General features: G+C 41.3%; 2 protein-coding genes across 2 annotated transcripts in view; one reads left to right on the plus strand and one right to left on the minus strand.

The window, feature by feature from the left end:
- On the plus strand, window positions 1-4,225 carry LOC131678751 (coatomer subunit alpha). The gene is made up of 3 exons (XM_058959035.1): window positions 1-278; window positions 351-2,313; window positions 2,369-4,225. Exons 1-3 carry the CDS (start codon window positions 199-201, stop codon window positions 4,007-4,009), a joined length of 3,684 nt encoding a protein of 1,227 aa, XP_058815018.1. The 5' UTR covers window positions 1-198; the 3' UTR covers window positions 4,010-4,225.
- The window catches only part of LOC131678753 (mediator of RNA polymerase II transcription subunit 16), a 25,581-nt gene continuing 11,401 nt past the window's right edge, over window positions 4,054-18,233 (minus strand). Inside the window, exon 7 of the mRNA XM_058959040.1 lies at window positions 4,054-4,334. Coding sequence (XP_058815023.1) covers window positions 4,301-4,334 — 34 coding nt within the window. The 3' untranslated portion in view covers window positions 4,054-4,300. The remainder of the gene's footprint in view (window positions 4,335-18,233) is intronic.

Here is an 18,233-nt window from a genome sequence, read left to right on the forward strand (position 1 = left end):
CAGATGAAAAGATGACAGATTTTGTTAGACGTGTCAAGTGAAAAAACGAAAAGAGCTAGACAGTGGAGTAATTTTTGCATCCATCTTTTCGTAACGTATAGCATAAAATAAGTAATTTAGTGCGGATAAAGCTGTTTAAAGTGTGGAAATACATACAACCAAAAAAATTAAGCGAAAGAGCAAGCTTCCGGAGCAGTGATGTTGACTAATTTCGAAACGAAATCTGCTCGGGTGAAGGGACTATCGTTTCACCCGAAAAGGCCGTGGGTTTTGGCAAGGTAATTATATTTCGGTAGATACAAAAATGATGAGGCAGGGTCAATATATTTCTCATTTTTTATGATTATCAGCTTACACAGCGGAGTAATTCAGCTGTGGGACTATCGCATTAGCACCTTGATCGAGAAGTTTGATGAACATGATGGGCCGGTACGTGGCATCGCTTTCCACAGTCAGCAGCCACTATTTGTGTCTGGTGGCGATGATTTCAAGATAAAAGTGTGGAACTACAAACAGCGTCGGTGCATCTTCTCACTGCTAGGTCACTTGGATTACGTACGTACGACCATGTTCCACCATGAGTATCCGTGGATTCTGAGTGCTTCTGATGATCAAACTATCCGCATCTGGAATTGGCAGTCGAGATCTTGTATTTGTGTTCTGACTGGACACAACCATTACGTCATGTGTGCTCAATTCCATCCGACCGACGACATAATTGTTTCGGCTTCGTTGGACCAGACTGTTAGGATTTGGGACATTTCGGGATTGAGAAAGAAGAATGTAGCACCCGGTTCGACTGGATTAGAGGATCATCTGAAGAATCCAACAGCAACGGATTTGTTTGGACAAGCCGATGCAGTTGTGAAGCATGTTCTGGAGGGACATGATCGGGGTGTGAACTGGGCCAGTTTCCATCCGACATTGCCATTGATCGTGTCCGGAGCTGACGATCGTCAGATCAAGCTGTGGAGAATGAACGAGTATAAGGCATGGGAGGTTGATACATGTCGGGGACATTACAACAATGTTTCGTGCGTTCTGTTCCACCCCAGAGCGGAGCTTATCGTTTCGAATAGTGAGGATAAAAGCATTCGCGTGTGGGACATGACCAAGCGTCAGTGCATCCATACGTTCCGGAGGGAACACGAGCGTTTCTGGATTATGGCTGCGCATCCTAATTTGAACCTTTTCGCTGCTGGCCATGATTCTGGCATGATTGTGTTTAAGTTGGAACGGGAACGACCAGCTTACGCAGTGTATGGTAACTGTCTGTACTATGTCAAGGAACGTTTCCTTCGAGAGTTGGATTTTAACACGAAGAATGATGCGGTTCTGATGACCATTCGAGGTGGAGGAAAAACACCGGTGTACAATATGTCGTACAACCCAGCACTGAATGCCGTACTGTTGTGTACTAGAACATCAAATCTAGAGAACAGCACATATGATCTGTACAGTATTCCGCAAAAGGACAGCGGATCACAGAATACGGAAACTGATAGTAAGCGATCATCGGGCGTTACCGCTGTATGGGTAGCACGTAACCGATTTGCCGTTTTGGACAGATCCAACCAACTGGTGATTAAAAACTTTAAGAATGAAGTTACCAAAAAGATTCAAACACCAGTGTGCGATGAGATATTCTACGCTGGAACCGGGATGTTGCTGTTGCGTGAACCGGAACACGTAACTCTGTTCGATGTACAACAGCTTCGTACTCTGGCGCAGGTCAAAATAGCTAAGTGCAAATACGTGGTCTGGTCAGCGGACATGAGCCACGTGGCATTACTCGCGAAGCATACTCTGAACATATGTAACCGTCGGCTGGATTTGCTTTGTTCTATCCATGAAAGCGCTCGCATCAAAAGTGGAGCTTGGGACGACTCTGGGGTGTTTATTTACACCACCTCTAACCACATCAAGTATGCTATCATCAATGGGGATCATGGCATAATTCGTACTTTAGATCTTCCGATCTACATCGCTCGTGTGAAAAACAGTCAGGTTTTCTGCCTGGACCGCGAATGCCGAACCCGGGTGTTGAACATTGACACTACCGAGTACAAGTTTAAGTTGGCGCTGATCAATCGCAAGTACGAGGAAGTGCTGCACATGGTGCGCAATGCGCGACTTGTTGGACAAAGTATAATTGCATATTTGCAGCAGAAAGGCTACCCAGAGGTAGCCTTACACTTTGTCAAGGACGAGAAGACTCGGTTTGGTTTAGCACTGGAGTGCGGCAATATCGAGGTGGCACTGGAAGCTGCAAAAGCTCTGGATGACAAACAGTGCTGGGAGCGACTTGCGCAGGTGAGTTGAGTGTACTACTTCGGATCGGGATATTTATTTACTGTTTATTTTCTAGACCGCCCTCATGCAAGGTAACCACCAGGTAGTGGAAATGTGTTACCAACGTACCAAAAACTTCGATAAGTTGTCCTTCCTTTACTTGATTACTGGCAATTTGGAAAAGCTTAAAAAGATGAACAAAATAGCTGAAATCCGTAAGGATGTGTCCGCTCAGTACCAGGGTGCTCTGCTACTTGGTGACGTCAAGGAACGTGTTTCCATTCTGAAGAATTGCAATCAAACATCGTTGGCTTATTTGACTGCTAAGACGCATGGTCTGGAGGAGGATGCCACTCAGCTGGCTGAAACGATTGTAAGCGCTGGAAAGGATTTGCCGCAGGTCAATGAAAATGCAAAGTTTTTACGTCCGCCAGTGCCGATTCAACAGGCTGAAAGCAACTGGCCACTATTGACGGTTTCGAAGGGATTCTTCGAAGGTACGATGATGTCGCGTGGAGCCGCAACCGTTCACCAAGCGCTAGCTGCTACCGAGACCGTCGTCGAAGCTGCCGACGAGGATGGTTGGGGTGTTGACGACGATCTGCGGGACGATGATAAGTTCGAAGATGCAAAAGAGGATGGAGATATTAAGGCTGAAGGAGCAGAAACTGCGGGTTGGGATGTAGGAGATGATGATTTGGAACTCCCAGAGGAACTCATGTCGAAGATAACGGCGAGCACTGCTGGGGACAAGGGCTTCTATGCTGTTCCGCCTAAGGGTTTACCACCTTCGCATTTCTGGACAATCAATTCGCAGCTAGCGGCGGATCACGTTCGTGCTGGGTCTTTCGAAACCGCATTCCGATTGTTGCATGATCAAATTGGAGTCGTCAACTTTGCTCCGTATAAAAATATCTTCATGGAATCGCACATCGGTTCTAAAACATCATACACGTGTCTACCGAACATTGGCCCGCTGTCAGCATTCCCAAGTCGCAACTGGAAAGAGTTGAACGTTAAAAATTCTCATCCCACATTAGCATTCAAGCTGAACGATTTAGTTCAGATGCTTCAATCTTGCTACCAATTGACTACCACTGGAAAGTTTACCGAAGCCATCGAAAAGCTGCAATATATCATACTGTGCATTCCTTTGTTAGTTGTCGAATCCCGACAGGAAATAGCGGAAGCTCAACAGCTGCTAACAATTTGCCGAGAATACGTCGTTGGTCTTCAAATGGAAACACTTCGCAAGGGTCTACCGAAGAACTCGCTGGACGAGCAGAAACGAATCTGCGAGTTGGCAGCCTACTTCACCCACGTCAATCTCCAGCCGGTGCATCAAATTCTCACCCTACGAACGGCACTGAATCTGTTCTTCAAATTGAAAAACTACAAAACAGCAGCTTCCTTCGCCCGTCGTCTAATCGATTTAGGACCACGGCCGGAGGTTGCAGCTCAGGCTAGAAAAATTTTGTCAGCTTGCGAAGTGAACGAAGCCGACGAACACACGCTGCAGTACGATGAACACAATCCGTTCACGCTGTGCGCCGTCACCTACAAGCCCATCTATCGGGGCAAACCGGAGGAAAAGTGTTCGCTCTGCTCTGCATCCTACCAGCCAGCCTATAAAGGTGTGACGTGTATTGTTTGTCAGGTGGCCGAAGTAGGCAAGGATGTCATTGGACTGAGGATTAGCGCGTCTCAGTTCAAATAAGTATTCGGCGGATCTGCCGGTGAATTTAATAAAACAAGGACGCATTTTAGTGTTAAAGCTATAAACTTTTTATTAAGTAATAATTATGCTGTGGTCTACACAATTATTCCATTACGATTGCATTGTGAAAACGGAGATTGAGCAGCGATGTATGAGGAAATGATTGATAAATCAATAAATATAGCCAGTTCATTGATGTTCTGTATAAGCGACGTACACTGTAGAAACTTAACTATTGCCGATTAGTGAAATTTCACCTGTTTCTTGTCATAATTAGCCTTTCCGGGAAGGCTATGCCACTTCCAGTCTCCAGAAGCCGTTACATCTGAGGAAGAGAATAAGAACCGTAGAAAAAATGAGGTTAAGGAATTGATATTTTTCTCGCGCCAACACATTTATTTTTATCTTATCAGTCACAGCATCGTGTAGTGAATATACTTTAAAATAATGCGAACTTTAAACAACGGCCAACAAATCTTTTCCACGGACTAGGAACGTACAGAACCACCGGGAACGATGGAATAGCTACCATAAAAACTGCTATCGATGCGGGATATCGCATGTTTGATACAGCGTATGTCTACGGCAATGAATCGATCGTCGGTCAAGCAAATTCGAGAAATGGTTTCCGAAGGAAAAGTGAAACGAGAAGAATTGATCGTTGTATCCAAACTGGGTCCGTGCTATCATCGCGCAGAAAGAGTCGAGGAAGGTTGCCGGTTGTCATTGCTTCGGTTAGGATTGGATTATATCGACTTGTATCTTTTGCATACGCCGGTTGTTTTTTTGAAATATAGCGGGAGTGGTGTGGAACAGGAATCAGATAATCGCATGGAACTTGATGATGACGTGCTACCCTTGGAAACGTGGCAAGCATTGGAGAAATGTCAGCGGAAGCAGTTAGTTCGTTCGATTGGAGTTTCCAATTTCAGCATACAACAAATACAAACGATTCTTGATAATGGCGTAATTCGTCCGGCGGTTCACCAGATTGAATGTTCGATAGGTTTTAATCAACCCGAGATGAGGCGGTATTGCGAAGAGTCAGTTGACAGCAAACTGTTGTCGTGAGCACACGCGTTTTTAACGACAATAGTGGTTTTTCTACAACGAAGTTCGCGGACTTAGTCCGGCATATTAATACAATTTAATACTCCGATATTCGGAACTAGCAACTGCCATAATGGCATCATCGATTGACAAAACATTTGTCATCAACTTTAAAGTTGTACCGACTAAACTGAACCTACCCGCGATCGCGGAATTCATAACCAAAAATCTCGCTATCGAAGCGACCAAGCTACAGCACTTGCAAGTCACCAACGGGCGTGTCTTCGTGGGCACCGATTCCGCTCAAACAGCACAGGACATAGTACAAGAACACAACATGAAACACCAGCTAGAACACGACGGAAAATCCTACAGCATTCCACTGTCAATGGAAGATGGATCTATTGAGGTTAGAGTTCATGACCTCCGCCCGAGCACAACTAACAGACAGCTAGCATATCGGATGCGTGAGTACGGTGAAATCCTCTCAATCCGTGATGAAATCTGGAAAGATTTCTTTCCCGGTGTCCCAAATGGAGTGAGGATCATGCGCATGAAGCTCGTAAAACCGATACCGTCATATGTAATGGTGGACACGACTATGACTCTCATAACCTACAAAGGTCAAGTTGCTACATGCAAACATTGCAACCGTAGAGTTCACTATGCACAAAAGTGCTCTGAGTTTGCAAAATCATTGAAACCGAGCGTTAGCGGTCGTCTGACACTAGCCGAAATCGTGAAAAACGGCGACAGTCGGTCATCTCCGCAGCAGAATTTTCGTCAGCCAAATAGCGCCAGCTCCGCAGGGTTAAAAAAGGGTATGCCTCACCACGGGTCAAACGTATCGCTGGCTGGAAGTGATACCGTAATGGTAGCCGAACCAGCACCAGAGAACAGTGATCAGCAACAACAAGAGACTATTAGTAATTCCAAAACCACGAATGATCACCAAATCGTAAACGTTACGAGCCCCTTTGCCGGCTTCGCAGACGAAAGCAACGATTTAATTGCAGAGAAAAACAAAACCAGCACAGTGAACACAAAAAGACCGGCATCACCTCTTGAAAATAAAAGAAACAACGAAAAAAGACCGTCCCGGCCTGACACAAGACTAGAGCCACATCTCACTCGTTCAACTTCACGCCACAAACAATAAGTAGGGAAGCAAACCTAAACCAGCCCTATCATAGCAACGAAAAAAAAACGAATGTGAAAACTTTTTCTTCTCCGGTAAGCACCTTCAACAGTATATGTTCAGCCGTAGCAAATCTCGATACTACCGCTCTCAGCAAAATTTTATCTTCATCAGTTTGTGCCGCTGCTGATGTACCCGGCGAGCACCGTTCTCGTCAATACAACAATAATACGCCGCTGCAAGATCCTTCCGCCAGTGTTACCTATAGTTGGGCCCGTCACTGCAAGAAAAAAAGTATTATCTTCTTACCTGCTCCTGTCGCCAATGTAGTTCGCAATTACCCTCTCGAAGGAGAATTGACAAACTATCCGTCTCATCACCGTAGCAACAAAACGAATCTGCAAGCAGAGCGTCTGGCTGCCCCGTTTTCAACGTTTCTAGCTCCCCCCGACGCCGCTGAGCCCTGCCGCTATTCGTCGAGTCATCAAAATATAAACAAATGCGAAATGCAATATTGCATTGCAGCATTTATACTCGTCAGCCATCGGCCCAGTTTGTGCAACATTGATATGATTAAGCAGGCGCCCGTCGTCAGACAAATTTTGAATAGCTACTCGCCTCAACACTGCAGCAACGAACTGGATGTGCAAGCAGCGCCCTTTGCTTTCCTGCTTCTATCGCTCCCAGCTTATATCGCCACCGCAACAACACCCATCAGCTGTCCATCCTGTCGGGGCAATCAATCGATGTCTCTGGAATTGTCCGACTGCTGTGATGGAACTTCACATAAAACGATTATGCCAGCAGTGATTTCAGCTTCCTCGGTAAGCATTTTGAACAGTATATGTCCCGCCGAAGCAAATTTAGATACTACCACCTTCAGCAAGTTTTCACCGTTCCCAGCTCACCCTGCTGCCTGCTGCCATTCGTCGTGTCGGCGAAACATAAATAAATGCAGTATGCAGTATTGCGTTGCTGCATTTGCACGCGTCAACCATCCGTCCAGTTTGTACAACACTCAAATGATTACGCTAGTGCTCGTCGCCAGGCAAATTTTGATTAGCTACTCGTGTCACCACTGCAGCAACAAACTGAAGGTGCAAGCAGCGCCTTTTGCTTCACTGCTCCTTTCCGTCTCAGTGTACGTCGCCACTGCAACGGCGCCCATCAGCTGTCCGTACTTTTGGAGCAATCATTTGATCAATCTGCAAGAGTCTACCTGCTGTGATGGAATTTTGCATAGAACGAGTATGCCAGCATCGATTTCAGCTTTCTCGGTATGCATTTTGGGCAGTATATGTCCCGCCGAAGCAACATATGATACTGCCACCCTCAGCAAGATTTCACCATTCTCAGCTTTCGCTACTACTGCCACCTCCATAAGGTGTTTCGCTGGTCTTCGTGTTCCTGCCAACATCGCGACGACTTTTAGCTGGTCGAGCAAACATGTCAACGAACTGCCTTCTATACGGTGGAAATGGCTGATATGATGAGCTACAAGATTGCTACAATCAACATGAACGCAGTGACAAACGGGACAAAACTCGATGCCCTGAATTCCTTCATCCGGTCTGCTGAACTAGATATTATCTTCCTGCAAGAGGTGGCAACGACAAGCCTCAACATACCAGGTTTCAGCATTGAGTACAATGTAGACGAGCATAGAAGAGGAACAGCGATTGCAGCACGAAGCTTTTTCCCCCTCACTAACATTGATAGAAGCATGGACTCAAGAATTATTAGCGCACGGATAAATGACGTTACATTCATCAACGTTTATGCACCGTCAGGAACGCAAAATAGAAACGCTCGGGAGAATTTCTATAACAATGTGCTACCATACTACTTCTACAATGCGACACACACTGCAATTATTGGGGGTGATTTCAACTCTGTAGTGAATCAAAAAGACGCCACCGGTTCTAATGCACACAGTCCAATGCTTAAAAGGTTCATGTCTGCCTCAGGAGTTGACGACAGCTGGGAGCTTATACATCGACAACATGTAGAATTTTCATTTATTAGATCTGACTCTGCCTCCAGGATAGACCGAATTCTTCTCACTCCAAATATACGCGGGTGGATAAGAACAGCACATTTTGCAGCAACGGCTTTCTCGGATCATAAAGCATACATTATCCGCACTGTGCTTCCCACACTTGGGAATCCACCTGGTCGGGGTGTATGGCGTATGCATCCAAATTTAGTGAATGATCCAACAGTTATCAACGAACTTCAAGTCAAATGGGTGTATTGGACAAGGAACCGAAGGAATTTCCGTACATGGATTGAATGGTGGATCAAATTTGTCAAACCAAAACTTATTTCCTTCCTAAAATGGAAAGCTTCGATAAAAAGACGTTCCTTCTGTGACACAATGGAACTGTATTACGCTCTGCTTCGCTCATCCTACGATCGCTACTATGGCGATCCCCGACAGCTACGAAGTATTAACCACATAAAGGGAAAAATGCTGCTTCTTCAACGGAACTATGCGCAGCAAACGCGGTGTTGGAACGAAGCATACATCGGCGGAGAAAGCACATCAATATTCCACGTAGCAAATAAAAAGACCCGACGAGCTGAAACTTCGATCAAAACGCTACAAAATGAAGCTACCATAATAAGGGATCCAAATGAAATACATCAGAGCGTGCAGGACTATTTTGCGAACCTGTACTCCTCAACAAACACCACAGTAAACGACACCTTCGATCCAGCAAAACGCATCCCAAACGAGAATCAAGACAACGATCGCATACTGAATGAAATTTCACCAAATGAGATATTACAAGCAATAAAAGCAAGCAGCTCACGTAAATCGCCGGGCGTGGATGGTCTACCGAAGGAATTTTTTTTGAAATCATGGCATGTGATCCAGCGGGAGTTCACATTCATCATAAATGAAGCTATGTCATCCCAAGCTCCCAAGGAATTCTTTGATGGCGTTATTGTGCTAGTAAAAAAGAAGAAAAGTGATAACAGTATAAAATCGTACAGACCGATCTCACTATTAAACACCGACTATAAAATATTCGCTAGGATATTAAAAAATAGAATGAGTCCCCTGCTTCCACTGGTGCTATCCAAAAACCAAAAATGCTGCAATGGTAAGCGAAATATCTTTGAAGCTACCGCCCGAATACTGGACCGCATCTGCGAACTTAAACAACAGCGCGAAAACGAAATGTTAGTAGCTTTCGACTTCGACCATGCCTTCGATAGAATGGAGTACAGCTTCCTTGCAAGAACGATGGAAAAAATGAACTTCAACCAGGAATTGATAAATCTCTTAATGTTCTGCATGAACAACAGCTTCTCCAAAGTTCTGATCAATGGGAAGCTAGGAAGCGAAATCAAAATTCAAAGGTCAGTGCGTCAAGGTGATCCCATTTCAATGATCTTGTTTGTTATATATATACAACCCTTGCTCGATAAACTGCGAAGACATTTTCCTCATGCGGTACTTAACGCATATGCGGATGACATATCTATGTTCGTCGGAAGTGAAACTCAGCTACTTGCAATTCGAAATATCTTTGCCGATTTCACAACTGTTTCTGGAGCAATACTCAACACGCAGAAAACTAACGCCCTAAAGATCGGCACTTTGAACTTGACACCACGTAGCGAGTGGTTACAAATGCAGTCATCGGTGAAAATCCTCGGAATCCATTTTGCCGAAGATTTCTCAAGCACTGTTGAGCAAAACTGGAATGCGGTTCTACGAGGCGTTCAAACAGGTATGTGGATGAACAACTCGCGAAATCTTAATATCATACAGAAAATAACTTTATTGAACACGTTCATTACGTCAAAAATATGGTACACAGCATCAGTGATCCCTCTACCAAACAAATACGGCGGGAAATTTATTTCGCGAATCGGCTCGTTTCTGTGGTATGGGAAGAATTAAACCCGAATTGCTTTCGAAACATTAATTCTACCTAAACGTCTAGGAGGATTAAACCTACACTCGCCGCCTATTAAATCCAAGGCCCTATTAACAAATCGCATGATGAAAATCGGTTCAGATCTACCCTTTTTGTGGGGGTTTCTAGAGCACAACGCAAACCCTCCAAATCTCTCATGCATTCCAAGAAAATATGAGCACATCCGTACGGTGGTCAAAGAGACAGCATTCCTAACGGACGAAATAGCTAGGGCACCTTCTTCTAGTGTAATATACAACTACTTTTTGAAACAGCTGAAAGAGCCCAAAATAATCAGGGAAAATCCACAACGCGATTGGAGGAAAATTTTCAAAAACATACACTCGAAGCAATTAAGCTCACGCCAACGATCAGTGTGGTTTTCGGTGGCGCATCGTAAAATATTAACCAACGAGCTTCTACATAGAATGAACAGGAGAGCGGACTCCAACTGCAGCCAGTGCCCCGGCCAGACAGACACCATCGAGCATCACATATTCTAATGCAGCGAAAACAGGACCATATGGACATTTCAACGTAGCGCCTTCCTGGCTCTAGATCGACGGCTTTCACAACTTCATCAGGAGGACTGGATATACCCGGTTCTCCAAAATCAATCCAGACATACTCGCCAGCATATTCTCCAAGCATTCTCTACAATGTTATTGTACATGACAAGTATTCCAGCAAACGAAAAGAACATAGCTAATTATAAGTTTTATGGGACATGTAACTAGTTTGTAACAATCAGGACAATAAATGTTTTACAAAAAAAAAAAAAGAGCAGCAGATTCTCGTGATGGCTTACAGTCCATTGGGCAAACCAAAGCCACTGGAAATGAAACCTGCTTTTCTGCATTCGGAGGGATTGAAAACAATTGCTTTGAAATATGGAAAATCAGCTGCACAAATTGCGTTACGATATTTGGTGAGTGAATTTAAAAATAGTGTTTTTGATATTGACTAATTACTGCTACTTCTAGATAGAAATTGGAACTGTTCCAATACCGAAATCGAAAAATTATAACCGATTGAAGGAGAACTTGGACGTGTTCAATTTTAATCTAACTCAGAGCGATCTTAATGTGCTAGAATCATTAGTAGAACCGAAACGATCTGTCTACTTGGAGTGGCTCAAGGAATCAAAACATTATCCTTTTAAACCATAGGTCGCAATTTTGGAAAGTGATGTTTTATCTAGATATCCAGTTGCACATATAACAATTAATATACAAAGGCTAAATTCGCCTCGTTCCAATTATATTTTTGTTGTGCTTGTTCGACTTTAACTGCCTACTAAAATGTAAAAAAGCATTTTTGTTTTCGACAGTGCACTACACCGATGTAGTCAGTGATTCACTCATTTTAACTTGGCTGTAATCAGTTAATCTCTTTTTTACACTACACCGGCTTTACTCCAGGTAGGTTGTACGTCATTTCCCGGAATACCATTCCCCGGAATACCACTTCCCGGAAAACTATTTCCCGGAATCTACCATATCCCGGAATATCGTTTCCCGGAATGTAGCATTCCCCGGAAAACCATTTCCCGGAATGTATCATTTCCCGGAAAACTGTTTCCCAGAATGTATCATTTCCCGGAAAAACTATTTCGCGGAATACCATTTCCCGGAAAATAAAAAAAACTCGTACCTCACCGACCACACTTATTTTTTGAAGACCTGCTATGCAGCTAATTGTGTTTTAGGAGATTTTACCTACTTTAGAACATGAAAAGTTGTTTGAAAATATTTTTAATTTTTTTATCTTTGATGTTTATTGTGGTAAAAAACAACATAGCGACAAGATTGCAAAACTGTCATTTTAAAGATTTAATCTTCTCGATTCCGCGATGTTAGGAAAATTTATTTAAATTGATCGTTATATGCACAGCTTACGAGCGACTTTTGGTTTTGAACCAAAAAGAAACTTGGGAGAATTTAAAAAAATCGAGTGGGGAATAAAAAGGGATAGCAATGATATAAATGGGTACCAAAATAGTAACAAATACTATACAATTTTCCCACCGCAGGTAGTGAAGGGGTGAATAAATTCATGACCGTCTAATTCCTGACTAACAGGCCCTATATTTTGCCTGATATTTGTTGCAAATTTTGCGGATTCAGTTAAAATGGTATATTTTCAAATCTTTTACTATTTTGAATCGATTTCGTCACGTGGTAATATTGAAAATGCTGAACAAATTACCTGACATTAATATTTTTGGTGCTACATAAATCGTATTATGTATCCCATTTTTGGGATCTTGATTCATCTCCTTATTGCGCAAAGAAAATAAGCTTATACCGTACTCTAGAATGGTGTAAATTCGTACGATCAATTTAGAACGCCTCGAAATGCGGCCATCTTTGAAATTGAAAAGTCAGTATTTTCCACAACGTTGGCACCATTTGTATGATAACCAATCACTATTACTCTAAAAATGCCCTGAAAATTAGGTCAAAGGCAACGAAAAAATATAAACATTCCCTAAAATTTAGTTATAAATATTCCTGAAACCTTTGAAATTTTATAGATTGTGAATGTATCTGTCTGAGATGTTGCCTTCTTATAAATATGCATTCTTCTTTGGAATTTTTTGTAGAATGTTATTTTAATCTACATGAAGTTTCTCTGAAAATACTCTTGGACTTTTATTGATTTTTATTCTCACTAATATTTGCTTACAGTAATAGTGCATTTAAGACACCTTCAGTATTTTAAAATTCACTTCGTATTAAAAATTTCTATATGAATTAGACTTCTTTGGAACAAGAGCAAATCAATGAAAATAATTTTAGAATTTCATTGATTCAAATACAATAAATACAATGAAATGGATTTTCGTTGTATATCTTTGAAATGTTATATATGTCGTTAATGTTCTTTTTAGCATAAGCTGATTTCTGGACCTTCGATTGCTATTGATTTCAAATAAAATAACATATGCATAAGAATTAGTTTTTTTTTAAATTCATTAACATGATCAGCGAGCAAAGAGAAACTGTGAAGGGAACCAAACAAATATTTGAGTAGCAACATAGTTCTAAATGTAAATGTTCTCAAAGTACTTCAGATTTCAATAGTATAACAAATTGCCGAGAAAAAGTACGTTCCGGGAAATGGTATTCAGGGAAATGGTACATTCCGGGAAATAGTATTCCGGGAAATGGCACATTTCGGGAAACGATATTCCGGGAAATGGGACCTTCCGGGAAATGATATTCCGAGAAATAGTACATTGCGGGAAATGGTATTCCGGGAAACGACATACAATCCTCCAGGTAATAGCAAGAATGCTAAAACATCCCCCCTTGTCATTCAATAGAACTAGAATTGGATGCCCCAGGTGTCAGCATGTTTAACAAAAAGTTTGCTTAAGATGTTTGTTTCAGCAAAGAAATCTGGAATAGAATATGAGTATGCAAATCAGATAATTAGGATCAATCAATAAAATGATAGGTGGGTAATATCAGATATACACGTAGGATTGATTGTATATAAGTACTCAACGAGATTTTTCTGAAGAAGAATTGTCTTCAAATGAATGAATTGATTTTTTTAAAAGATTTTTCGTACACTCGTCTACATGGTACGATGCCTTCTGTGGCACTTGAACATCGATTTTTTAACATTGGAAAAGTCTTTCTCCACTATCTCATTCTAAAATCTAAAATAGCTCCTATGTAACGAAGTTGTTCGAGTTGGTGATTATGGAACCTCTTCAGGCTCACTGCATGCAGTACCTAAGTGACGATCAACATGGCTTCACGTCTGGGCGTTCGACTGTGACTAACCCCAACATCCTAACATCCTGAACCATTATATAACAATCGCTAAAACGGTGCGATATGGCATCAACGGTAGTTTGCTGCAGCTGTTTCGATCCTATCTTACAGATAGACAATTTGTGATTGTCATTGGAGATTGTCAGGCACCCACATTTATTTCATCGTCAGGAGGACCCAACGAAGTCACTTGGGACCGTTGATATTTCTGCATTACTTCAACAACGTTCATCTAGTTCTGAAAACTCCACGTCTGTCCTTTGCAGACGATCTCAAGATGTTTCTACTCATCCGCTCTACTGAAGATTGCAGATTACTCCAACGAGAGTTTGAAACATTCGCTGATTGGTGTAGCAAGAGCCCCTTGTGTGTAAATCCAAAGAAGTGTTCGATGATCTCATTCTCACGAAAAAAAACCCGATTTGTTTTAACTACCGTCTACTGGATACAGAAATTAAACGCGTTAGTCACGTGAAGGATTTGGGGGTTATACTAGATTCGCAACTTACGTTCAAACAGCACGTCTCCTATACAGTTAGCAAAGCATCCCGTATATTGGGACGCATCTTCAGGATAGCCAGAAATTTTACTGATAATTATTGTCTTAAATCGCTGTACTGCTCTCTATCGCGGACAATTCTGGAGTATTTCTGTGAAGTTTGGAGCCCAAGCTATAATAACGGAGTTGAGGGAATTGAGTTCGTGCGACGAAGCTTTTTACGTTTTGCTGTTCGTAGACTGCCGTGGAGAGATTCTATTCGGCTACCCACACTGAGAAGAAGGACATGGTATTTCTGACTATGCAGTCATGGTAGAAAACACTATTGTCAAGAAATAGTAAAATTTACCATAAATCACTTTTAATTTATCGGTGTATGCTTGAAACTACCATGTGGATTGGAGAAACACATGGTAGTTTTTACTTTTTTGCGTGTTTGAGTTAGTCTTTATTTCATGGTTAAAATAACTACTAAACTTTTCAATCTCACTGTGCTTTTCGACTAGAATTTCTATAGCTCTTCTGATTTGAATTAGCTTTACCGCGAACATAGTAATAGTGAAAGGATTTATCAGTGTTTTTGAACCGAACACGATTCATTTTTGAAATTACTGTGATTCCCAATGCTACATATGCTGTGAAAAAAACTCTTCACGTGCATAAACAAACGGATGTCAGTATTTAAATGAAACAAAGCTGAATGAAGTGGATATAATAGTTAATGAGCACGTTTCATATCCGCAATGGTAAGTATTACAGCAATAAATTATGACACTACAAATACAATCCGATATTTTTAAAAATTTCATTTTCCATCCGCTAGAAATCGACTGACAAAACTTCATGAACTAGTTAGTGACGCGATACCTGCTTCCACCGAGTGCTACAAATAGGTTGAACGATAATTTTGTGGAGCATAATTAAAAGGAAAATATAATGATCATTATAAATTCATTAAGCGTGAATTAATAAAAGAATACGACAAAAAATGTTTTAAATTTAATTAAAACATATCGTAAATACTATAATATTACTATAATATAGTAAACACTAGTAATTTTAGTAATTTTAACCAGCTTACAATTTTCAAAATAACCATGTTTATGATAATTCTAACCATTGGAAGAAAATGGAGGCATAGTAAAATATACCCTTATACCACCATGAAATAGTAACATATACCATACAACCTTCTGCTCCGACTATCATTTCCGCGCACTAATTATAGTAAGCATGGAGCCCTTACTGGCTTACAAAGGATGTTCAACTGGGTCGCTTCAGTCTTCGACTATACTATGTCTCGCCAAACTCTGCGTCGTCGATTTTCTAGAACCTTCGATGGGCCCGCTAACTTCGACTGATTCCTCCATTATCTGTTGTTTCATTGTTTTTTTTGAGTTCATCGTTTTTATTATTAAACACTATTTGTAACATTTTGACTGTTAGTGATAAGTTTAAAATTAAGACACCATTGCATTGGGGCTTTGTAATGCCTGTTGGTGTAAATAAGTCAAGTACAAATACAAACAAAAGAACATAACATAGCATACCTTTAGAAAGGTCATTTCTTCTTCTTTCCAAAACTCTTAGAGAATTTAAAATCGGTTGAAAAATGACAGCGTAGCGAATTTTTTCGATTTTGAGGGTATATTAAATTGATTAAACGTGATTTTGTGTTGCATTTGACGAGATCTACAACCTGTAACAGACCACTTTAAAGCTGCATTCACTTGTTTTTTTTTATTTTGTGGCATCGTGTTTTCTTTCACCCATCTTTTTTCAAAAATCATAAACCAAATGGAAATTTTGGATGAAATGACATGTCTTGCGCGAACTTTATAAAAAGACTCTACCCTACAACTTTGTCGAAGACAGCGAAGCGCTATCTCTTCTATATTGCCAAAAGATGTCCCTTTTTTACACACAAACATTGCATACAAAATTCTATAAAAAATGTATACAACATTCGATAGAAAATTTAAAATCGTTAATATGGACAGTTTTGAATCGAATGAATTCATTCGTAACCGAACGTTGTACCGAGAAACAAGTGCTTTTTGTTCTCTTAGTGGTGTGGTTTAGTTTTTTCGGTAGTACGAAGGTGCTTGCTGTGGCAGAGGCTGCAGTAAAGCATTACTACACTGAAAAAAATCCAAACGTTAATTCTATTTGCTTCAAACCGCTTAAAATTCATATGAAGAAGAAATGCTATTGTTATCTCGCGCACACATACCTTCTATGTGTCAACTGTATAAACTATGTAAGCACACACATAAGTTATATGTGCATATTGTTATAGAATGGGGTTTTATGTGCCTAATAGTTATGAAATGTGAATGTAAGATTAATATTTCTTGTAAATACACACATTAGGTTTATGTGCCAGCAAATAGTGTCTATATGCCTTCGTTAATTGCAAAAATCTATGTGTAGAATCAATAGGCATAACGTTTACTTTTTTTTGAGTGTAATAAACAGTCCCGCGAGTGATAATTATTACCTGCGATATCGGTGAAGGTAGTGCAGTGAAGTGCGTTACTAAACAGTTTTCTTGCCTGAAAGACGGCTTTGTTTAGACGAGCTATATCAGCTCTCTACTGTGTGAAGGTCACGCGGGTGACGGATAAAACAAACGAAGGATCAATTCACCTACCAGCTCGTCAGGAACCAACTGGTGAAGTGTTTCGTTTTTTACTTTTTTATCGATTTTTTTATTATTGTTTTTGATTTTTTATTTAGATTTAAATTAAATAGTGCGGTCGAGCGTGTTGCTCCCGCAACAAAAGGGAACAAACAGAAGGATCACCCTCCGAAGACGAATATTATGGGGAAAAAGAACGTGTATCTGATACTGAGACAGATGATGTTATAGTCGATCCACTTTCCCCACTCGTCTACCTGTACGCCTGTTTGTACCGCGGGTCATGAATTGTTCCAATTGCAAGCAGCTAGGTCATACGGCCACCAGCAAGGGTGCGGTAAATGTGGGGAACGCCATGCGGATGATACTTGCAGTAGGCCCGCTGAGAAGTGTGTTTACTGTGGGGAGAATCCGCATGCACTTTTGACATGCCCAACGTACAAACTTCGCGCGGATAAACTGAAGCGATCCGCCAAAGATAGCTCCAGACGCTCTTACGCAGAAATGCTTAAAAGAGCTGTTCCATTTATCTCCGAAAACCCATTCGCTCTCTTGCCGACTGATGATAACGCCTCTAACGACCCTTGCGAGGGGCATTCTTTGGCTCCGCTTGGAAACTCTAGGAAAAGACCTAATCAAAACTCACCAGAACTTCCTCGTAAGGGTCCTAGGTTGTCCCAAACAAGGGTACAAAATAAAAATAATTCATCAACTGGAAGTGCTGGTAAAAATTCGAAGATAATACCTCCTGGTTTTTGGAAATTGAGATACAACCAGGAGTTCCCAGCACTCCCCGGGGCACCAAAAATCCCAAGTGCTCCAATTTTACAGTCAGAAACTCAACCTAAAACGGGATTCCTTAAATTTTCTGACATTGTGGACTGGATATTCACAGCTTTCAACATTACCGATCCTCTGAAAAGCTTGCTGGTTGCTATTCTACCAACAGTAAGAACATTTTTAAAACAGTTGACTGAACAATGGCCCCTCCTTACAGCGATCGTATCCTTCGATGGCTAACTTATTAGACGGAATCAGGGATCTGATCACTGTTTTACACTGCAGAAGTATTATCCCCAAAATTGATTCATTAAAACACTTGCTAAATTACAATCATTGTGATGCATTTTCCCTATGTGAAACATGGCTAACTTCTAATATAAACCTCAACTTCCA

This window comes from Topomyia yanbarensis, chromosome 2 (genome assembly GCF_030247195.1).
Source record: "Topomyia yanbarensis strain Yona2022 chromosome 2, ASM3024719v1, whole genome shotgun sequence".
Taxonomy (NCBI): Eukaryota; Metazoa; Arthropoda; class Insecta; order Diptera; family Culicidae; genus Topomyia; species Topomyia yanbarensis.